The following is a 23,742-nucleotide window of genomic DNA, read 5'->3' as shown; positions in this document are numbered from 1 at the left end:
GTGTGTTACTAAACTGAAATCAGATGCTATAACAAGTACAACACAAAAAGGACTCAGTGTCATAGCACATAGTCATAGGACTCTAGTCAGTGTCACAGCAAAGTTTTAATTCTTAAATACCATTTTTTCCTCCCCCAACAGAACAACAAGCAGGTTGATACCTTTGAATGCCACGGCCCTAGAGCAGTGAGCTGTCTAGCCACAGCTCAGGAAGGAGCACGCAAGTTGTTGGTAGTGGGCTCCTACGACTGTACCATCAGCGTGCGAGATGCAAGGAACGGGCTACTTCTCAGAACCCTGGAAGGTCACAGCAAGACTATACTCTGCATGAAGGCAGGTGTCTCTGAAAATACAGTTTTGGCAAAGAATGCTTAAAATGGTGTGGGGTTTTTTCCTTTCTCTTTCTCATCTAATAGCAAGCAAATTGTGGTAGGAAATAGAGGAATTATCTATTTTTAAGTGATAAAAACTGAGTAATTTGGTAGGAAAATTGTCTCTGGCTGGCTGCCATATCTCATGTTCCCAGCAAAACTATTGGAGGTGTGTATGTAGGAAGCATGTTTATTTCATGCTGTTAGAAAATTCAGGGAATCTTGAAATGTGAGTTGCCAACAGAGGGAGCATTGGGAAAAAGATGAAGCTTGTTTTCACGTACCCTGATTGTACAAACCTCAGAGAAAACTGGAAAAAATGTAACTCCTAGAGGAGTATTCTTCTTTTTTAATAGAAGAGTCACTACCACTTATTTACAGGTTTCTGGCTTCTGAGAAAGCAAGGTGGAACATATGCGCTCGTCTGACTGCTTTCCTGTGACCACTATCATGTAACAGATAGAGGATGACTTATCTAAAGAGACAAATACAATTTATGTATTATGTTGCAGTGGCACAAACTTTTTGCCGTGTAGGCTATCCTAGTCCTGTTTGCGTGGCAGCATACTGTGGTCCCTTCTTGATCCATGATGGATATGTTAAGCTTCCTTTCTAGGTTAGTACTTGTCAGGAGCACCATCCTTCTTACGTGACCAGAATATAAGTGCACAGCACATCCAGTATTTCCAGGAAGCAACATGTTTTACTGTGCATGTACAGAGCAGCATTCTGCATTCAGTTTGCTTGGTCCCTGATTTGCTGCTGTCTGTAGGTAGGATGAGTTAGCCTGGTGCGCTGCAAGTTAACAGCTTCTAATGTCAGTTATGAAGTGTCAAAAGTCATTAGGACAGCATAGTACACTTTCTAGCTCTTATGTAAAGAGCTCAGTGCATGGTTGGGTTTTTTTTTTCATACTTGCTGTTGATTTTAAGACTGTCAAATTTAGGAAATACTACAGTGCAACTTTAAACTGAACAGGGTCGTAACATTTTGCTTGCCCATTTCCAGATTTATTACAAAAATAAAACTGTTCTCTCTCTTTTTTCTTTTTTTTTTTTTCTTTCTGTAAGGTTGTGAATGATCTGGTATTCAGTGGCTCCAGTGATCAGTCTGTCCATGCCCACAACATACATGTAAGTCTCATATATAAAGTTGGAATGACTTTTGCTATTAAGGCAATGAATTCCTGTGCTATAAAGTCAGTATTTGCAGAATTTTTGACTGACTGTTGGGGCAGAATAGCTTCCAGCAAAGGAAGTCATAGGATTTTGTCAATACGATTATGCACTATAGCTAACTAAGGAGGGATGCAGAGGATAAAATACCTTGGGAAACATAAACTTGTAATCATCTTGCAATATGATATGCAATGCCTTTTTATCTGGGAATCTTGCTTTTGCAAATATTACCACAAATGTGCTGATAATGTGGGAGGGGTTCAGAGCAAAGCCATGTGAGATATTCTGGTTGGGGAAGACTTTCTTTAGTACAGGAAGAACTTGAGGAACACACACAGCATTCCAATTAGCTGGTTCAAAAGCTGTTATCCTGTTGTGAATGCTTTGTCTCTAGCATTTCACTCTCTTCCTCTTTTACACCATCTTTCCCCTGTGCTAGCAGAAGCATTCATGTAGCAATGCAACAAGTTAGATTAAGAAACTTACCAGAGGTAAACTTTAATTGACAAAAATATTGTATATTTCTGTGTATGTAGCTAAATTTACTTACTGATCCTTGTGGCTACATAAATACTGCTAGTACTAATAGCATGGTACTAGTTGCAGGATAGGTGGGAACTAATGTAACTAATGATGTAAAGAAAAGTAAACACTGTTCATAGTGGCATGCATTTCAGTCGTGCAGGAATGGCTCTGTGTTAACTTGGGCAAAGAAAAGGATAAGTAATATTTGATCATAATCTAGGAGTGCCCTCACAGGAAATGGAAGTCTAATAAAGAGTGTTTCCATTTTTTGGGTAGTGAGCATTGACGTTAGCTACCCTATCTAGGTTAGATGAAACTGGTTTGGTTAGGTGTTTTTAAAAAAGAAAACAAACACCTATTTGTCTCTGCCTTTTCTTGACGCAGACTGGAGAGCTGGTACGGATCTATAAAGGCCATAACCATGCAGTAACGGTTGTGAACATTCTTGGGAAAGTGATGGTGACAGCATGTCTGGATAAATTTGTTCGTGTTTATGAATTGCAGGTAAGAAAATAGATGGTTGCCTAGTACGTGTTAATTAATGATTTTGAAGTCAAATAGAAGTCATCTTTGTGCCTAATGGTCTCTGGCCTATCCCTCTCTTTCCGGTCACTCAGAATATACAGTTGTCTCACCAGCCAAAATACATGGGTTTTAAAGAAGATACCCAGGTTCTAAAAAAAAAAAAATGGTTTAGGTTTATCCTAAGATAATGACAGCTCAAGAAAGTGGGGAAATGTTATTTCTGTCTGCTTGAAAGACCAAATGTTTAGTTGGACAAAAGACTCACAGAAGCAATGTAAGCAAAAGTGAGCTTTAATGGTGGCTATGAAGTTTGGAATCCACCAGAGGAGTTTAGTTGTTACCCAGGAAACTGCTCTTGGAAGCATTGTCATTTGCAGGTCTGTGAAAAATTGCTATTAACTGTGTTGCTATTAAATGTCTGTTTCTGTTTCTTTTTCTTTCAAGTCGCACGACCGCTTGCAAGTCTATGGAGGCCACACGGATATGATCATGTGTATGACGATCCATAAGAGCATGGTAACTTCCTTCTTTTCACTGGGTTCAGAGAAGTTTGTAATTTCCACAGGCATATACAAGAGAGTTTAAATTTTTCAGATAATGAAAGCAACCTGCTGTCAGACTAAGAACAACTTAGAAATTTCAGCAAAAAAGTCGTGTTTCTATAACAGCTTTTTATTTATGTAATATTGTTGTCTGAGGAAAAATTATATTCTAGCTTACTGTAGTCTTAAAACAATAGTTCTGTTTACAGTGGTGATTGCAATGAAGAGTCTAGAAATAGTAAAATATTCCATCTTTTCAAACATCAAGCCTGTTTGACTTTTACTCAAGAGAGTCTCACAGCTGCTAGAGAAAAACTTCACCCATGTTCAAACCTCTAATAACCTTTGATAGAACCTAAACAAAGGTATGTAATTGATTTAGGTGCACAGATTTTTTCACGCTTCTGCACTGCAAGATAGGTTTCAGAACCACTTCTGAACAAATAAGTGTTTTTAATGACTATTTTAAGCAAGTTATTTGCCTGCATGTGTAGGAATTTGTTTGCAAACTTTCTTTCAGATTGTAAAATAAGAGATATATGGTAATGATCTGTAATAACAGAAGAATAAGGTCTAACAGAACTGATCTCCTACTAATTGGAATACATACTGCCCAAGCTTCACTTCTTATGGGAGTGAGATGGAGCACTAAGTGCACTCAGGCTTTGTGCTTGCAGTCTGAGGCTTGAACTGTCCCCCAGCAATAGTCTGGTTTGCGCATTCTCAAATCAAAGAAGTGTTCAGATGAGAAGCTTAGTGACGAGTGAAAAGATTATAATTTTCTGTAGTAGTCTTAGTAGTAAAGTGTAGTCTTTTACACACAGCAGGTTGGCTGTTATATCCTAGTGATAAATTTCCAAGAGACAAAAAGACTTCAACAAAAGTAACAAATGAAATCTTCAGCTTGCAGGGTTTTCTGTATTATGTGAGGACTCTCTTTAACAATGAATGTTCTTTATGGGATTACAAGTGTCTGACATCCTTTTCTTTCCAAAGGACAATTTTATGTAGAGCATTTGTCTAACAAAAGTGTTTTTTAAGATACCATTTTGTCTACCTTCTCTGGATCTGCATCTGCCTTCTCTTTCTGAAACGGATGTTCCTCCTCACCCTTCCTCCCCATCCCTTTTTGATATACATATAACTGGTTAAGTTCTGGAAATATACTCAACTTGACATTTACACCTAAATAGTGTATACTATCAGTGGATAGTAACATTATATTTTAAAGTTTTCTGAACTTTTAGGCACATGACACTATCAATGATAGAAGTATGGAAACATTTCTTATTCATTAGTAGGTTTTTGTAAACCATGAATGCAAATCGTAAAAGAATTAGGCTAGACCCATTTTTTAAATTTAGAAGCCTTGCATGTTGATATTTTATTGTTGTTCACCTAATATACTACTGAAGCCTCCTTCAAAATTGGTTTCTTTTTTTCCCCTGTTATTCCCAGCTTGCTTACCCATAAATGTGTGGTGGTTTTGTTTTTTTTTTTTACAGATCTACACTGGATGCTATGATGGCAGTGTTAGAGCTGTGAGGCTTAATCTGATGCAGAATTATCGTTGCTGGGTAATGAGCAAAATGTTTTTAGGCTTATTTTCTGGGGGTAGTTACTACTCAGTCTTGGATAGCTTGACCTTTAATTTATTACAATTCAGTATTATTTTTTAAATTTATCTGTACATTTTAAATGTAAGTATATATCACTATTTCCATTTTACATGCTGTTTAGTATATGTGTATGCTTCGGGGAAAGTTGGTAGTAGCATCTTATTTTTCTTTCTGGCAATTTTTAGATAGTGATATGTAACTGCTTAAAACCAAAAACGTCAGGTGAGTTACACAGAAAAGCTGATTTACTCTGCTAAATAAGTTTATTTAAATTCCCAATAACTGTCTCAGGTAAGCTTAAATCCTGTAAAGACTGTGTTCCTCTCTTTCTTCTGCTGTTTTTGCTGATGATCTAGGCTTGCCTAGAGGCAGGAAGAATCTTTGTAAAGCTGTAATTAAAACCATAGAGACCATTGAGAATGGAAATGGAATAAGAAGATTAAAAAGTTACAAGAGGTGGCATGTGTGTGAACAGTCTTGGTATAATATTGTGAAGTTGCAAGAAGAAAAGCATTAGCTAGAATTCTTTTTCCCTGGCTTATTCTGGCATGTTTTTTCTACCAGTGGCATGGATGTTCACTGATCTTTGGAGTTGTGGACCATCTGAAACAACACTTGCTAACTGACCACACCAACCCAAATTTTCAGACCCTAAAATGTCGTTGGAAGAACTGTGATGCTTTCTTTACTTCCAGGAAAGGTTCCAAGCAGGTCTGTAGTTGAACTAGCGTGGTTGTATTTGGTAGTATAAAGTACTCTATATCACCACAATTGTGGTAATCTTTTAAAAAGGGTTAAGTTCTTCTAGTCTTGACAAGCTTAACTGCATACAGTTACAGTCATACAAGGCTCATAGGGTTCAACCTGTGACAGATGAAGAGTGCAGCTAAGTATGATAACTTGAGATATGTTCCCTTTAAAACAGTTTGATCCTAAAATATTATATGGAAATGGTAAAATTCTTGAAATATTAGCAGAAATTTTGGTAATTATACTATATATATAACTATATGATTTTTTTGTAGGAAAAATTAATTTGAAGTTGAACAACTGTCAGTCTTGAAACAGATTTTTATCCTCTTAATTTTTATCCATCACTTCCCCTTCCTCATTGTTGTGGATGCTGATGCTGTTTGTTTTTCACACGTGATTGGTTTTGCTAACAATCTTTAAATATAATGCATAAATTTCTGAGTAAACGTTAGCACAGATGTGGAAAAAATGAAGAAGACATAAGAATTGGATGCCAGTTGGATTAAATGATGTGGAAAGGGTCGGGGGGTGGGTGGATGGAAGGAGGGTTGTTACCTATAGACTGGTTAGTAAAATCCACTTTTTTATTTTTATTTTACTCCTTGGTAATATAAACTACCTTCCTGTTGAATGCTTTTCAAAATACACAATGGAAGAAGGTTTCTTTGAGAACTAAGAAGCAGAAGTTAGAATCCTTAGTTTCTCTTTAAGCACTGGCTTTGGATATGATGTGTTCATTTGACAGGCCCTTCTCATCAGAAGGGAAGCTGTTTATTTGCCTTGAATGATGCGGTATGTGAGATAGTTTTATATATGTGATTTAACTGCTTGGCATTGATATTTATTTATTTAGATGCTTTAAGCCAAAAAATGTATATTATCCACAATGTCAGTTTCACTGAGGCTTCAAGAATCTTTTGCAAAGTTTTTTGTGGGTTGGGTTTTTTTAATTTATTATTATTATTTTTAACTGACTTCTCTGGGTTCTTTTCTAGGATGCTGTAGGACACATAGAAAGACATGCTGAAGATGACAGCAGGATTGACTCATGAAGCTTTTCACCTCCCACATTGGGAAGTAATTTTATACATCAGAATTATTCCAAATAATAGCAGTTTCCTACTCCAGTCTTTCCTCTTTCTTTTCCCACTTGGAATGCAAAAATGGAGTGGGGCTGAAATGCCGTGCTACAGAGACTGCAGGTTGTGTTGCACTCTGTAGAAATTAGGCTCATCAATTAATACTTGGCTCAAATGGAAAATTCTTGCAAGTTTTTAATTCATTGACAGATAAGAATATTCCCTCCTCTTGTCTGCCTTGAGGTTTTGTTATTTGTTTTTTTTCTGTGGGTTTTTTTTTTTAAGCAGCATAGTCTGAGAGTCTTTGGGAAGTCCAGAGGGGTATTGAGAACTTACATGACAGTAGGTGCTGGTGTTTGCAAACTCAGCTTGAAGTCTCTTAAGTGTCTAAGACATGTCTGGTTTTATGTTGTATCCAATTTTTTTAGCTGATTTTAATAAAATTCTGCAAACCAGAATATCACAAATTCCAACAGCGTAAGCTGAATATCCACTGTACATTTTTACTTTCTTCATAAAAAGAAAAGGTATTTTATGGAGAACTGGAATAAATTAAATTTTTTTAATGTTAATTGTAACTTATTTTTTATTCCTTGTGTAAAAATTGCTATAACTGGCACAATATATATGGTGACAGACTGCCCTAATACTGTACCCCCTGAGGTATTTTGTTTATTTGGAGGAAAGCAGTTACTACTTGAGAGGTATGCCAGCAGCAGCAAAACAGCCAGAACAGTGGTTTCGCTCACGTCCTTTGCGATCTTAGTCTTTTTAAGTATAGGTCCTTATGTACAGGAAAGAAGTAAGAGGTGTCAGCTTTTGTTTTAACTATCAGCATAACCACTGCTATCTCCATACAACACCGTAGTTGGATTCCTGATTTTATTTGGAATCGTAGTGACTGAGCTTTGCGGTCCCATATCTTCATGGCACAGCAAACTAAGAGAAAAGCAAAGGCATTGCCTGTCTTAGGTAGTGTCTTGTTTCTGTTGTGAACTGGCTTAATTGGCTTGGGCTATATCAAGTTCACAAAAACTCAACTGGAAAGAATGGAGCAGGATTTTAAAGGATTTTAAAGTCTACAGTTCTCAAGCAGAAGCCGAGGATAAAAAAAATGCATATTGCATGTAAAAGTCTTGTTTCTACTCATGCATGGAAGGTGCCACAGAGAAGCCAGTGCAGAGGGCGAGACTGTTCCTACTTGTCAGGGTTCCTCTGCGGGTGTCCCTTGCGGTGGAAAACTTTACCCATTAAGTTCAGTGATGTGTACTTCTTGCATTTGCGATCCTCTCTCCCATAACAGCACTAATTTAGCAAAGAGCTCTCTTAATCAATGAGACTAATCTAGCAAGGAGCTTTGTGTTCACTTTTGCCTAACTTGCTGCCCAGGATAAAAAAAAAAAGCTGAGCTTTCCTTAAACTGTAACAGAAGGTAAAGACAGTCCAGTGTCAAAACTGAGCTGCTTATAAATGAATCCAGCGCTGTTCAAATGAATTGAATATACTATTTTTACTGGGCATCTATTTCACCACTACTTAGAGGCTTGGTATGCCAACCATAGACCAAATAAGTTTTATAGCCTCATTCTTTGACTATAAAAAAGCCTTTTTAGGCCAAGGAAGTGATTGAGGGAAGCCCATGGATGTTCATCTGCCATCCAATCAAGGAACTTCAGGGCCTCTGTTCTCTGAAGAACACTATTTTTGTATTGTCTTAGCGGACAAGCATAATTTCTCTGTAATTGCTTGACGCTGATGATTTTTTGTGGGACAGGAGTAAAATAGGAATGAGATGCAGTAGCATCCTACTTCAAAAGATATAGCAATCTCTGAGGTTCCAGTACTTTTGTGGTGATTTGTTTGGGTTTTTTATTAAGCTGTTTGCGGACAGGAAAAAACCCCAGTATGTGGCTCAGACTCCAGGCTGTTTTGAGGGTTTTTTTGTTTTGAGTTTTTTCGGGTGTGTGTTTGTGGTGTTGGTTGGTTGGGTTTTGGTTTTTTTCCTCTTTCTTTCTGTGGTCTGTGGATGAAGCAATTCAAGACAGAATCAAGTTCAGGGAAATCTCTGAGCAGTGTAAATGTTTTCTGATGCAGGCTGTATTGCTCTAGAGTCTCCAAGAGTATTTGGTTTTTTTCATGACCTAAAAGCAGAAGACTGCATAATACTTAAACCATTTCCAAAATTATCTATATTCAAGAGTGGGGTTTTTTTCCTGTTTTTTTTTTTTTTTTTTTTTTTAATCACAATGAGGGAGCATGTAAAAGTGTGGCATAAACAATGTGAATACCTCAAGCTGTCCTTCATGGACTGTGCTTGAAGTGAAGCTGTGGAGGTGTGTGTCTAGAGGACAAGGCATGTGGAGTGATTGTAGCATTCTGAAAAATGGTGTGAGAGAATAGATTTCTGTTACTTCTTCCTTGTAATTCTTTGCGTTCCTTCAGCTGTTTTCAGGAACATGTAAAGATCTTTCTCACTAGATGATGCAACAAACACAGTTATTACACTTTATTTGCATTCCTGATTGCTTGTTGGGTTTATCTTTTCTAGTTGGTGGAAGCAGACTTCCTTTTCTTGTATTCCATGACACTTCCTTATCTGTTATTGAAAACAATCCTCCTGAAAGGTCTGGACTTGTGAAATCCAGCTTTAGCTTTAGCAGTGGTGTCTTTTGCTCCTTTTAGGTCATTTCAGATATTCTAAGAATCTAAATGGATAAAAGGCAGTAAAATAGCAGAGCTGGATGAGCGTTTATAAAATTTTGCTTCATAAATTAAAACCAATTTTAAAAATTGCTCAGGGGTTCATAGGAAAATGCTGTGCTGCTTTGTCCTTAGAATATCTTAAAAGGATTTGCTATGAAGTAGAGGTGCAGCTGTGGAAATCCCCAGGCTTCCCTAGCGTTCTGTGGGGAGGTTTCCTATTTGTTCAGCTTTCACTAATTGCCATTTGCTTCTTGTGGAGGCAATTGCAGAAGAGGGGTGGGAAACGAATGTGTTGGCTTGGTAGCTAATTAATGAGATCCCCTCCAGTCTTGCAGCCTAGGGTTTTGACTCCTGATATAGCTCTGGTCAAAGAGCATCAGTAACTTTGGGAAGGCGGACTATTTGTGAAATTTAATGGAGTAATATTTGGATTAAAAGCAGTACTGCACATCTGAAGCCTGTTTCAGGATTTTTTTTTTTCAGTTTGTTTTTTTTTATGCAGGTAAAAAGTTGTGGAAGAGTGAGTAGAGTGAGGGTTTATTTTATGGTTAGCTGTGTTTATTTCATTAGTCAAATGTTAAACAATGAGCTCTGGACTTGCTGTATGGCTGACTAAATATGGCAGGCCCTTTGGAGGGCAAGCCACCATTTTCCTCTTAGCAGGACTGACGCTGAGCTTATTAAGCTATGAGACTCCTCAACGGACAGAAAGTGCTCAGAGGCATTATGGTCTTTATGATATAAAGAATGGGCCAGACGCTACTGAAACAGCTTATATCATGCTTTTCAAAAGCATGAGACCTTGTTGCGCCATAGGCGTACCAAGCCCTGTCCGAGCTCCTAAAGGAGGGTGTGAGTAGCATAAAATGATCACTTAAAGTTCACATGTGCTGCAAAGCTTAACCTTCCCCAACCCTCAATAGCCTCAGGTCTATTGAATGATAAGACAATGCTAGGATTGGTCTATATCCATTGCTCCTTTTTCCTTCAAATCACGGAAAAATACTGACAGTGCAAAATACTTCAGGACCTAACACTGCTGCTTCTATCTGTGGAAGGGGTCAGAGGGAAACCTGCTGCATTAAGTATCCCAGCTTCTGCTTGCCTTGTGTCACTTATGTGTGGATTGCAGACTTTAAACGTGTTATCAGCGCATGAGCCGACTTCTGCAAAATAGCAGGAGTTTGGCTGTGCGGTGTGTTTGAAGTAGTTCAGTTCTGAATGCACGCTTTCAAACTGTACGGTAATGCCAGATCAAGGTAAACGATAACTGAAAACTCGCAATAAACTGTAGGTTCCCAGAAACAAAAATGTGGTGTTGAGAAAATATTTTCCCTTCTTTTGAATTAAAACACAGGTACAGATGAATCTTGGTTTTCAGCCTTGTAAGGTACTATCATTCAAACAGTAGAAGTTGTCCAGAGTTGCAGAATATGTGAGGAAGGATAAGGAAACGGTTTCAGCTACTGTTTGTAAAATATTTAATAGTAAAAGTAAAGAGCAAACTGTGTAGGTATATATTCTGTTATATGCGCCTGCCAGCTTCTCAAATTTCATTTTGCTGTAAGTGTTTAACAGTCTTTCTGAAGAATGGAAGTGGAATAAAAACAACATAATTGAATATTTAATAATTTAAGCTGTGTAGAACGTGCACAGGTTGACCTTGATTTTCTTCTTTCACTTTGGTACAAAGCTGTGAGCATAATAATGAAACTTTACACAGCAAAAGAAGAAAAAAAGAAGAAATAAACAAATAAAAGTTCTTTATATTGTTACGGTTTGTCAGTCTGATTCTTCTCTGTTTTGAATAGAATGATACTTTCACAAGATTTGGTAGAACTTGACTTTGTTCTGGATTTTTTTTTTCCTCTTTTTTAAGAGGGCTGGATAAAACCAGACGGGTCACTTTGAAGCTCTGGCACTGGCAGGAAAGTTGCAAGTTTCCGCTCCCAGTGTGCAGGAATCTCAGACCTAGTCGTTCGGCAGGGAAGATGGAAACTGTCCACCCAGCTCAAGCTGCCAAGACAATGTACCAACTCCCTTGTTTCATGGCCCGTTGGAAAGGGAAGTTCTCTAGAGCTGTTGGTAGTTCACCCACCAGGACTTTAAGGACCAGTTTTGAGTTACCAATCAAAAATCCTGATTTTGATCTTTTGACAGACAGATTTTGTTTTTCTCTGCACATTGCATCTCTGCCAAATTTTTTGTATGGAAAATAATAGCTTAGTGGAGATAACACTTGGCTGGGACCCAGGGCTTCTAGTGTTCTTAAGTCATCTTAAAAATGTTATTCGGGTTAAAACAAAAGTTGAATTTAAAGGAGAATAACTCTTCTTCAGATAAACTATAGTATTTTCTTACTCTTCCAGAGTAAGTTACAGTCCAAGACAATATTCAAAACGTCATAGTCAAAGGGTTTTCTGTTTCTTGGTGACCTTTCAGTTAAATTTGTTTTTACAATTTTGCTTTACAATAGTGGATTGCTTTGTTACTTTTCACCACTGGAGAACTAAGTAGAAGGTTCTCCTCACAAAGTCTGATCTCTTCACACCTTTTCTTGCACATTTTGGTTTACCTTCCATTTTTATATCGATCAATGATTGCTCAGTTCTGAAAGCCTGTCATCCTTAAAGCTGGTAACGATGGAACCTCTCAACTGTGGGTTGTTTTTTTGGTTTGTTTTTGTTGTTTTTTTTTTTTTTTTTTAATTCAAGGAGCAAACTAGCAAGCGTTTGAGATACGAAGGTGATTTCACGCTTGCCATAAAACTCCAAAAGTTGTTCTATATTCAGGAGAATGATGGAAGGGTGCTCAACGTTTCATCATCCTCTGTTCTTTCAAAATAAAACCCAAAACCAACCCTAAAGATTAGGCCAAAATCCAGTTGATTTTATTTTCGGTTCAATTAAACTAATTGTACTTACACATGAAGATACTACGCGGCTACTAAAAATGAGAGCAAATTGCTCGGTTCTGATACAAGACTCCTCTGTACCTAGGTATTGCGGTCTGTTGTGCTTTACTTCCACGTGTCTAGCATAGCAGCGAGCCAACCTGCACAGCCACATCTATAACAACGTAAGTGATTAGGATGCATAATATTAATGTAATCTAGCACAATCTCATGTGAAATATTCAGTCAACATTATGAAGAGGCTGAAACGATAGTATCAAAAGCAGGACAGAGTTAATGACTAATTACAAGGTGGTAGTAAACACCTCCGACTTTCACAGTTCAGATACAGTCCCAGTTTTGCCTGACTTGAGGGAAGACTTTTCCAGTTGTCAGCATAAGCAGAATAATGACACATGCTCCATGTCGTTACCATGCAGAAAAAGCTTAATTCAGTCATCAATAAATTAACCCTTGTTGCCTGAAGGAAAATGGTAGGAAGTTATAAAAGTAGTTACAGAATATGCACACTGGTTTGCCTGCTGGACTATGGATATCTCTTTTTCCAAGCAATTCTTCCCATGCGCTGTTTATCTCGCTGAGTGAAGCACGTAATAAGGAAATGCTTTCAAAACAGTTACTAAAAACAGAAGTCTTGAGTGTTTTCCTTGAGGAAAGTTGGTGCTGGCTCTGGTGTTACGCGTACATCGTGAGCTGCAGCCACTGAAAGAAGAGTTAGTTAGAATTAAAGGATGAAAAACTTGTTGGCATCCTCCACAACTTGTATTGAGACACCATCGTCTCTCTAGCTGGAAGGCAGCTGCTTGGTGATACTTATTACAGAGCATACTGGCCGTGGGGAACTGTGTCTTAGGCTTCTTGCTCCTATTCCTCCTTCCCTTGCAAAGAGTGAAGGGGTTTTTTGTGGTTTCCCTAGTGGAAGACATGCTTTTAAGTTGAAACTTAAGTCTTCTTAATAAGATTTAAAAAAATGTAAAGAGCTATGTTAAACCCCATTATCAGTTAACCCTTTAAACTAAAGTATAATTGATTTAAATTGCCTCATTAAAAAAAAAAGCTCAAATGGTTTTTAAAGTGTTTTAAAGATGATACGAAGGTATCGTGCCCTTCAGCACCAGCTGGAGTCTTACAGAGCAGCTGTTGCTGGCAGATCATGGATACAGGCGTTTTCTGTGTAAAACAGGTAGCAAAATTTTTAGGAGGCTTCGTGGACTTACCACTTGGATGATGATTTCAGACCAACTCTCATAGGCTCCCTTGAGAATGTGTGCAATGAATAATACAAATAAAATTTAGTATTGCGAGTTTGTGTTAGAAATACTGACATAAACCAGTTTACCTCCAGGACATTGAGCTTAATGATGCCGTCTCCATCTTTATCAAAGGCGTGGAATGCCCCTAAAGCAAGGAAACAAAAGCATACAGAGTAGATTAAATTACTGCGTGTGTAAAGATGATCCCAGATAGCAAACCAAACTGTGCCTCTGCTGTGTTGTGCAAACTTGTGCAGATATTTACTTATGTGGTCAGCAAGTATTTCTGCTATGTTTTTCCTTAGCTAATACAAAGAGAAATGCAAAGCCTTATTTTCTTTTGGGTTTGTATGGGATGGCTGTCATATTTTTAGATTCCCTAAGCACATAAATTATTAAAACGTATATGTAGGCAGCAGTGCTTTGAGCACAAGTGTGTTTTGGGGGCGAGGAGGGGAGGTGGCGCAGTAAGACCAGGGCAGCCACTCACTGAACATGGCGTCCAGGCGCACAAAGCAGCAGATGAAGCTGTCAAAGTCGATGTTCATGTTCTTGTCGGCGTAGCGCATGGTGATGATGTCGTAGAGCTGGTTGTTCAGCCGAAACCCTGCGGACGACCAGAAATGGGGCACAGCTTGGCCGGGGGAAGTGCCGATACCGTTCAGGCCTCCAGGAGAGGTTTGGCCATAGGTGCTTCCCGGGCCCGGCCGAGGCTCAGGCTGGAGGGTACTGCTGCACCCGTTAAATAAAATGAAGTGAAGCTATAAGGAGCTTCCCTGTGTCCATCTGCTTTCTTAAAACAGGAGTAACATTTTAAAATTATGATTTGGGAGGGCCAGTAGCATGTGAGTTACATCATGCTGTAAGCGTGGAGAGGCCTACACCAAAGAGTTTGCAGCTTAGCTGATCCTGATAAGAGCAAAGCAACAAAAACTGGGTGGCAGAAACATAGGAGGAAGTTGCTGTGAAAACACAATTACACAATGGTCAAAAAATAGATGAGGCTGTAACTCCTTGGCGTGGCGTTACCCAACTGTGGCACTGTCTGCTGCAGCGTGTGACCGCACTTCATAAAGGGTCTGTCGTGACTTGGGTGCTGCTGGTTGTTGCCTAAATGCAAGGTCATGCACAGCCTATGTGCTGTAAGACTCAGAAATTTTTATTGCAAAATGTGCTCTTAGTTCTACAGTCAGGATAAGAGGTATTTAAATTTTTTTTTTCATTGACAACTTTCCTGGCAAGAATGGAAACTTGGAAAATAAAAATGACCCATATTTCTAGTGCAGCAGGACTCCAAATCCAGATGTAGTTTTGTCCTTAGCAAAGGATCAAATCACTGATGTTTTGTGAAGTACAAGATAGCCATCTGCTTCTGTTCCTTGATGAACTGGTAACTGATGTGCCAAAATACTACCGAAAATGAAGTGTGACTGAAATCATCACATCTAAGTTTATAGGTTTGCTACAGATTTTCTGATTAAAGAAGCCATCTTGCACGCTTAGAGAAACAGCAGCTGGTAAAGACATTTTCTGGGGGAGGCCTGCTGTCCAGGGAACGCAGCACACCAATGTGCTTGAGAAAAGCAGCAAGAAAAGTCAAAAGGCTCTCTTTGAGGGATTAATTGCATTAACTGCAACTTTTGCAAAATATTGTCGTCTTGCTGCGCTGGTAAAAGAGGAGACTGAGCCCGCGGTGGCTTAATGCCACTAAGAAACATCAGCGGAACTCAGGAAACGTCCATCCCGTTGCCTCTGATGCAAACTTGGATGTTGACCTGCTCTGCCTTGGTTTCAGTGCCTGTACGCTTGGGTTGAAGGTTTTCTGCTGTTCTTTGATTGTTATTTTACACAAACATAAAGAATCCACAGCTTAAATGAAATCAAATGTCTTCAGGGCTCGCTGGTCCCCCTGAACGGCAGGACCCTGAGTGGGAGATCCTTAAGATAGCAGAGCATCATTCATTGGAAAGTTTAAAGAGCTGAAGAGATCTATTTGGTTGACAAGACATGAGACTTGCTGTTTGGGTATTTGAGAAGGTCTGACAGACAAAAAGGGATTTTTTAATTTCTGTAGGGTCTCTTTTTACAAGGCTGCACTGTGTTCCCAATTTCACCCTGTGATAGATCAACCCAAATAAGGTTTCTTTGGCTGTCAGGCATTGAACACTAGGAGAGGTACCTGCATCGTTGACTGCATTGCGCATCTCGTAGCTGTTAATGGTTCCTGAATGATCCGTGTCGTAACGCTTGAAAATTTTCTGGAAAAAGAAAAAAATAAATACACAACAGAAATAAAAGCTTGTGCTTCTGTTGACTGCACGCACTGAGTGGGTAAGGGATGCGTGCCTCGGGCACTTGGAGGCTTTGCCTTTTGCCTGCTATTGCTGCTTCTGGGCAGATCTGGGTTATTAGCACAGAGCTCCTCTCAGTCACAAAGTAAAATAATTTAGATCAATGCTGTGAGAAGCATAAAGCTCTGCCCTAGAGAATCTCCTTGATTGACTTGAGTTTATGTTGTTAATCCTCTCTCCTGATTGTCCTAATTAAGCTATTTGTGAGGCCTGATTCTAGTTCCCATCACCTTCTTCCTCCAATCTGTATGCCTCTGTGCTATTCCTATGGGGGAAGTTCTTACAAGAGTGCTGGAGCTTCAGAGGTTCAGGCTATTTGCTCAGGCTGTGAGTAGGATGAGGAGAGACGCTTCTTTTCTTTTTAGTATCTAATTTGCAAATTTTTTAGCTTTTCTTTTTGTTGTAGTGTACATAGTGAGGTCTGGGTTTCCTACACAAGCTTTTGTGCTGCAGAAGCTGTGAAGAACAGCACTGCAGATACTAGCAATACCTGCCAGCTTTTAATCTTGTCCCAGAGATGTCGAAACTCATCGAAGTTTATCTTCCCTGAGCCGTCTGTCTGTGATGCAAGCATTCAGGTAAAAAAAGCCACAATGTTTTTTGAGAGAAAGTTAATTAAGTCTGCAGCTACTGGTGAAGGGATGAATGTGAAACTGAGTTCAGGATCTCCTCAGCATTAAGAGCTGGCTGAGCTGAACAGTAAAATATTTGTGAGTGCTTTGGTTATCGTGCACAGTATTTTGTTTCAGGAGTGTGAAGTACTATTTGTACTTTGTGGAAGCAAGCCTCTGGTACAGGAGAGAGGCTTGTTCCTTGGAGCTATTATAAAGTACATGAGCAGGATGTTTTAGAGGGCTCTTTCCAAATGTGAAGCTTACCCAACATTTTTAAGACAACTGAGCTTTATCCTAGAGTGAAGTTCTTTCTGCCTTGCTTAAAATTAATTGAGAACTAAGCAAAATGTTGACTAAAGCCATTTACAAAAACTTGTTTAGGCTCCAACCATTATGGCTCTGGGTTGTAGTTACAATTTTGTTCTGGTTATGTTTGAATGCGCTTATGTTCTCTCAAATCATTTGTTATGTCAAATAGGAAAACTGAGAGATGTTGCATCAGAGGTAACGTCATATGGCATCTTGTAGTGTATTTATTATACTTCTGAGACAATTTCTGTATGCTTTGCATGCTAAGCACGCACTGCAATGTATAATACCTTATAAACTTAAAGATAAGAGAGAAATACAGTAAGTTTGTTGGCAAGAACTGTAGTTATGTTGAGTTGGTTAAAAAAAAAAAAAAAATTAAAAAATCATGCCTTAGTGCCTGAGCTGGCCGGTTGCTGATACCTAAGGAAGGATATCATACTGACTGACTGATTCTGTACCTTTCTGTTTTGGGATATGTTCTCTGCCAACTACGCTAATGTTGAGATGACTGGAGTTAAGATGCACCAAACCAGGAATGCTGTGTTACCTGACTACGGACTATCATGTACTGTCCTGCTTTCCTGGCTTACGAAGTTGTGTGTGTGTAGTGGTGGGAAATAAAACCCAAGTAGACTAGTGTGGTATTGAGCACTCCTCTTTCACCAGGAAAGGATACATCCATCAAAGCGATCATGCTGCGGCAGGATTCCAGTTCAAATCCTTCTGTCTTTAGGTCCTTATCTGAAATAAATGATCCCAGGTGAAAACAGATCATGCAAGTCAGCAAATGCTTCTTCCTCTTAGGTGTAACTCTACTCAAAGTAGAAGCCAAACCTACTTGCTTCATCCAGTAAGAAATGAGTGGTAGAGAAATCTGAAAAGACTCTAAGTAATGTTACTGCTTGTGAATTAGATGTTACTTTTCTTGACCTGTTATATACATGAAAAACCTCTGGAAAACTCTAACTTCCAGGTAACTAAGCAAGCGCAGGGTCTGTAGGCTAAAGTTTGCTAAACAGGACAGAAGGTCTGCTTCTCCATTAAAACTGTGTTTTTACAGGGCATTTGCAGACAGCTAGAAATGCTATGTTATCCTGTGTGGTGCTTCCAATGAGCATTTGCTTATTTCTGCATTATTGGTACTCAATAACTCATACAGAGCATCGCTATGAAAAGTTCCACTCACTAAAGTCTCAGATGCAAAGTCCATGGAAGTGTAACTAGGAAATTTGTGAGTTTGAAACTATAAATAGTGCAACTCAGGTAGAGGGTTTCATTATATCACAGATTTCTTTGTCCGGGGTTGCTGAAAAACATGCTCAAACTCACGTTTTTTTACGACGTTATTGAGAACATTCCTGAGTTCTTCAGCATTGATCTCCATGTCCTGGTGGGAAATATGGTGAGAATATCATTAATTACAGCGTTCCTTATTGAGCAGATAATTTTATGGATGGATATGCCTGCAGTATGAAGTCTTTGGTCACTTCTCAGTATGGCCTATTCATGCTTCAAACTAGAGAGCATTCTAGTTCATATGAACATTAGTCCAAATCTTTCTTGAGGCTGCAGTACAAGGCAGGTCTAAAGTTACCATAGTGCTTATTAAACTACAACTAGAAGAATGCCTAGTGATTTCAAGCCACTGTATAAGCCAAAAATCCCTGTAACCCATTTGCAGCCTCTTGATTTATCTTTGATCTGTTTGTACTTTTAACTTACCTCCTTAAACATATACTGGAGGGCATTCTATTTCTAACTTGTTTATACATGCTGTGCAGAATAGTATCTTGTAGTGATAGAAATAAAAGTCTGAATTGAAGGCTCCCTTGTACACAACGGGAATAGTTTATATGTACATATGAGGATAGTTGTATACTTAATTGGATTTTGATTTGATTTTCCTTAGCTTCAGATCTCAAAGGAAATTTGATGGAATGAAATTCAAAGCAAATTTTAAAATCCAGTGTTTTCAATTCGTGAAGCAGTTGATTTAGATGCTGTTGTGGCTAGGCTGCTTTAATGCAAACATAGGGATCGGTTGCATACTCACATCCCCTGCAATCTGTCGGAAAATATTCCTGAACTGTTTTTCCTCTTCACTCCCCTCACGAGCTTTTGCTGAAGGACGCTGAAAAGAGACAAGCAAAGAAGAGATACAACCTCTGCCCAGCAGGGAAGAGGCCTTGGGGGGCTCGCTCGCCCTTGCACGAAGGAGCCCTTTAGTGAATCTGAAGCTCTTTGGAGAAACGGGTTGTCCTCCCGTTCCTTTCCCCTTTTTTGTGGTTAAATGTGTTCCTTGGCAAAACTGCCGAGTATTTAACTTCATCCCATTGCTTTCCTTTCTCTTGGGAGGAGCCTAAACCGTTACTTTCACTGACAGATATTTATGTTCTAATTTTTTGTTTCAAAACCTTGCAAAGGAGAAATTTGGAGCTGAAGAGGCATATCTGCTCCATAGGCGCCCTGTAGGCAATGAATTGACCAGAGGGACTCGGGCTTGAGAGCAATTTGTAACGTAGGGGACCCCTTGCTGGACACAAGTTGCACAGGAGACAGGAAAATGATGAAAGTGAAGCCTTCTCAGACACATGCAAAGCGCAAGCCTGAACTCTGAGGCCGATACTGAAAAAGAAAACTATATTTTATTCCCCTCCCCCAGTAATAAATTACAGGAATTGTGTAACAAAGCAAAGAGAATTCCTTGGCTTAGTTCTTATTTTTGTGTGTTTAAACGCAGAGGAAAGTTAAGATCGGTTCTGGCTTCGCCACCCGCGTGCTCTGGCAGTGGTGCAGCCCAACAGCGCGATCCCTGTAAGCAGACGCTCAGACGCCGCGAGCCTGCGTGCAGGATCTGGCTCTTGCATCTCGTGTCCCTCACCCACCTGCAGGCAGAGACTCCGAATTCGCTACCCTGCTTTCCTCCTCTCCAGTAGTGAGAGAAAAGAGGAGGGGTGCAGCAGCTCCTGAGGTTACTCAGGCATTTTTTTCTCTGGCCAACAGGGACTGGTATAGGGCCGTGTAATGTGCAGTGGGGAGAGGCTGTGATGGTTGCCAGGAGCTCCTGAAGCCCCTTGGGTGCAATTTGCGTGTGTGCCCTGTGTAAAGCGGGTACCGCTCTGGGGGGGCTGAGCAAGAGTGGATTGAACTGCGCTGCTGGTGGGCAAGGGATCTCTCACCGCCGGGATCCTTGTATGAGAGAGCAACCAGGAGATGTCTTCAAGCAACTACATCCTCCAGCACAGGTGTTAAATAACTGAAGGGATAGTCTCTGTTGGCTCATGCTCATTAGATCCACGTAAACCAGATGCAAGTTATGCCAAGCTTTGATGAAAAGCTGTTAAGTATCTAAGGATGTTGCCCCATGCCTGTGCTCTCCCCAGCCACTCTTTCCTGCTGACCAGACCAAGCCCTGTTTTCCCCCTTGCCACTTGCAGCAGAAACCTTTTTCTCATCCACATGGGTTTTTTCACCATCTTTGCCAGCATCTTCATCTGCTGTCAGCTCCTTATTGCTGTTTGCTCTGTCGGAAACAAAGATGATAGGCTAGAAGAAGAAGGAAGAGAGCAAAAGAGAAGTGGAAATTACACAAAAAATAGTGGAAGGAGAAGTATTTGGGGACACCCATGCTGTGGTAAAGCACATGCAGTAGCAGCTCCTCCCTTGAGAGGGTGCCTGGAGAAGCCAGAGCTGGGAATGGAAGAAAAGAAAGAGGAAAAATAAAAAGGTAGAGGAATTTCTGAAGTTACTGCTCTCCTCATGCTAAAAAAGCTGCAAGAGTCTTTTGGCAAAATAGTGCTATCTCTGGCTTCTAGCTTTCCTTTTCAGAAAGCCAGTAACTGTTTACTTTTTTTTTTTTTTTAAGCCAAATAAGCCTCCCAGATTCCCAATTCTCAGTTAAACCGATGAACTTGCCCCTCCCTATGAAGGACAGTAGCACTGAAAGCAAACAGAATCTGAACCCTACACAGGAAGCGAGTATTTGTGTAGGAGCCTGTTCAGTATGTGAAGCTTATGTTTTTCCTTTGTATTAATTCTTGAAGCATTCAGCTGTTAGCAGCCACATGCAATTGTTCTGGTTTAGTGCATTTAAAACAAGGAAAGCTGCTACGAGATGCAAATGTGTTACCCTAGAGTATTAATTGTAATCAGCCTGTCTTGAGATGAAAATGCCCAGTTACGTTTTTGGGGTCCTAAATGTGTTGTTTAGAATCGGAAGGAGAATCCTGGACTCTGGCAAGCAGAAACTTCAGGTAAGAGGAGCAGCCGCATTGGGCAATGTAAAGCAAATGTAAGGGCCCATGTCTGCAGAAGGGGTGGCTTTCGCTAGAAAGGGCTGTTGGGGTGCCCATGGAGGGGCAGGAAGGAAGGGCAACCCAGAGGATCAAGCCTGTAAAGCTGAAAAGTTTGTCACCCTTTTGTGACCTCCTGGAGTGAGAGGGGAATATGATGCTATAGCTATTTCACTGATTTTAGCACAGGAAGATAAAATCTTTGCTGCCTGCAAATGGCCTCTTATCCTGTGCCCTTCATTAACTAGAGCAGTTTCCAGATGCAGAGAAATCACTAATGATGCCAAGGAACCCAAGGAGCTCTGCTCCTGCTGCATGCATTGCACGTGCTCTTTCTCTCGCTGGCACTCAGCACGCTGCACAAATACCTACCTTGCCCTTTTTCTTCTTCTGTATTAAAAAAAAGACATTTTTTTAAAAGTGTATTTAAACAGAATTGTAAATTTTATGCACGTTATGCAGAGCTGATGGTAAAGTTTCATTTTTTTCTCTTTCCCTTTCTTGCATTTATTTTTCCTGTTCTTATATTCATACAGTTTTCAACTCTCAAAAAATGAGGGAAAATGCACCCACCAAGAAATTGCAGAAACCATAGCAAATCAGCGCCCCATCTCATCTGGGACTCTGCTTGGATAAAATCTCTATTGTACCTTTAGCTCTGGCTATTACTGGCCCTCAGTGCAGTGGAGATTGGACTTCTGTGCCCACAAATCAATGTTATCTGAAGTGGCAATTAAATTCCACCAGATCTGGACAGCTATTTTGTTATCATGACAGCAAACAAAAGGGGGAAACTTCTGAGCAAGGTTTGGTGGCGCTCTGTTCTGTGCAAGAGCATCTCCTCTGATTCTTTTTTCAAGACTAATTGTATTGTTTGCTCTAGTATATTCCCATGTAGATGTGTAAAACCCCAGGCTGAAGAGCTAGAGCTTGTTGTGGATGCTAGTTTGAATCAGAATATCAGTAGTATCCCTTTTCAGAAAGCATGTACTTCAAAATAAGATACATTTTTCCTTTATTGGATGAGATACCAATTTCACAGACAAATCTCAGAGCACAGAGGTCGGCCTCCCCAGTAAATGAATGAATTGATGGAGGCAAAAGCAATGCTTGGCATCCAGGTTCTTTATGCCAGGACAAATCTGTCAAAAGACTTTGGTCTGTACAAATTAGCAAGTAGTGTATATAAAGCAAGTGTTAATAAAAGTATCTTGATGAGAAAATGTGGGAATTTATGCTAAAGGATCTGTTGCGTGGCCCAAAATGGTTTCCTGCTGTAGGTTTCCCTAGATGTGATGCTCCTCCCTACCCTACTTCTATTCACATGTGAAAGAGGCCCAGGACAGTACTTACCGATGGACGGTCTGCCTCAATCATGTTTTCAACCTCCCTAGAAGAAAGCAGAAAGTAAATAAATCAGGGAAGTGGCTGTTCCCAACGTTTTTTGTTTCTGTAACTGGTTTGTAATCAGCCACTTGAACTTTCCAAACAGGCAGCGGTGTGAGCTGGCTTCCAGGCATTACAGCTGCTGGCTCTAGATGTAGCTTTTCCCAGTTTGAGCTGAGCATCCCAAGTACCGCTTCCAGGAGCACAGCTGCTTGGTTTATTCTTCTAAAGAGCCTTGTTAACACCGGCCTTTGACAGCTGGGAGTAAACCAGAAGCTGTTTGGCCTAAGTAAAGTGACACTGGCTGCAGTTTGCTGAGCTCTGGGACACTAGTTGAGGAGCAGGATGGAAAAGAAATAACTACCTACTTCTGTGATTCTTTCATGACTCAAATTAGATCTGGTTCAATGATCTATCTGGCCAAAACATCAGCCAATGGCATATAGCAATAAAAACCAAACAGGTTCATTTTAATTATTAAAAATGGCTAATGGTATTTTTACAAAGGATATCCTGCAAGTAGTAAGCTTCTCCAAAGATGATTCAAAGTTGGTTCATGTTAGACTATAAGGGAAGCTCAGGGAAATGAGTTTGCAGCTTGGAGTTTGTAATGAGGTTAAGGACATTAAAAGCAGGATGTAGCAAACTGGGGACATGACTATAACTGATTAGCAAGCTCTCCCGATAAATGGATCTGCAACTTACTCTGAAAGACTTCTTTTCTCCGAGAAGACCCTCAGGATGAATTCTCCCTCCTGGTGAGGTTCATATGTCGATGGGATGACAACGTATTCGCTGGGAGGTAGCCGGAAGCGCTCAGAGATTTCTCGCATGTTTATATAGGTCTTACTTCTAGCTTTGGAGGCATTGTAGAGGAAAAAATCCTTTTGCAAGTGGTGCTTAGTACCATGCATCTGCAGAACAAGTGAGTTAATTTGTCTTGGAGGAAGTCCTACCCATTCCCCAGATGGCTTGTCATGCAGGCAGTACATGGTTGGGACAGAAAACACAAATGAAGCAGCAGCTTAGCAAGCAGGGAGCTGACGAGGGATGCTCGCTGGGAACAGATACAGAGACTGTCACCTTTAAGTTGCTACCGGCTGTGTCTAGCTGGCTTCTGAGGGCTGCTCCAGGGCCCTCCTGCAGCGTGTTGGCTGACTTCTGCTGAGTAGACACTTCTATCTGACTGCTTCATTGGATGCTAAATTGTGTGTGACCAAAGTTCACCTACTTTCCTTGGGGAGTGGTGTGGGAAGGAACGGTATATGCAAACTCCTATGTGCAGTGTGGTAAGGAGAAGGTGCTTTTGGTGGAAACGTGTCCTT

The 23,742-nt window shown here is 40.0% G+C and overlaps 2 protein-coding genes across 5 annotated transcripts in view; one reads left to right on the top strand and one right to left on the bottom strand.

Moving 5' to 3' along the window:
- Positions 1-11,070, top strand: part of ZNF106 (zinc finger protein 106) — a 48,072-nt gene extending 37,002 nt beyond the window's left edge. For all 4 annotated transcript variants that reach the window (XM_054828645.1, XM_054828648.1, XM_054828647.1 and 1 more), the window contains exons 16-22: positions 142-333; positions 1,442-1,504; positions 2,459-2,578; positions 3,044-3,115; positions 4,647-4,718; positions 5,325-5,471; positions 6,509-11,070. In XM_054828645.1, coding sequence (XP_054684620.1) covers positions 142-333; positions 1,442-1,504; positions 2,459-2,578; positions 3,044-3,115; positions 4,647-4,718; positions 5,325-5,471; positions 6,509-6,565 — 723 coding nt within the window. In that variant the 3' untranslated portion in view covers positions 6,566-11,070. The remainder of the gene's footprint in view (positions 1-141; positions 334-1,441; positions 1,505-2,458; positions 2,579-3,043; positions 3,116-4,646; positions 4,719-5,324; positions 5,472-6,508) is intronic.
- Positions 11,071-11,200: 130 nt separating this feature from the next.
- The window catches only part of CAPN3 (calpain 3), a 32,040-nt gene continuing 19,498 nt past the window's right edge, over positions 11,201-23,742 (bottom strand). Inside the window, exons 13-24 of the mRNA XM_054828665.1 lie at positions 23,123-23,331; positions 22,385-22,421; positions 21,404-21,421; positions 20,184-20,285; positions 18,793-18,870; positions 18,069-18,126; positions 17,416-17,480; positions 16,304-16,372; positions 15,642-15,720; positions 13,953-14,069; positions 13,549-13,607; positions 11,201-12,911 (exon numbers count right to left, since the gene is read on the bottom strand). Of these exons, the coding sequence (XP_054684640.1) occupies positions 12,885-12,911; positions 13,549-13,607; positions 13,953-14,069; positions 15,642-15,720; positions 16,304-16,372; positions 17,416-17,480; positions 18,069-18,126; positions 18,793-18,870; positions 20,184-20,285; positions 21,404-21,421; positions 22,385-22,421; positions 23,123-23,331 (918 nt within the window). The 3' untranslated portion in view covers positions 11,201-12,884. The remainder of the gene's footprint in view (positions 12,912-13,548; positions 13,608-13,952; positions 14,070-15,641; positions 15,721-16,303; positions 16,373-17,415; positions 17,481-18,068; positions 18,127-18,792; positions 18,871-20,183; positions 20,286-21,403; positions 21,422-22,384; positions 22,422-23,122; positions 23,332-23,742) is intronic.

Source organism: Grus americana, chromosome 5, assembly GCF_028858705.1.
Source record: "Grus americana isolate bGruAme1 chromosome 5, bGruAme1.mat, whole genome shotgun sequence".
Taxonomy (NCBI): Eukaryota; Metazoa; Chordata; class Aves; order Gruiformes; family Gruidae; genus Grus; species Grus americana.
This window is presented reverse-complemented; position numbering and strand designations above follow the sequence as displayed.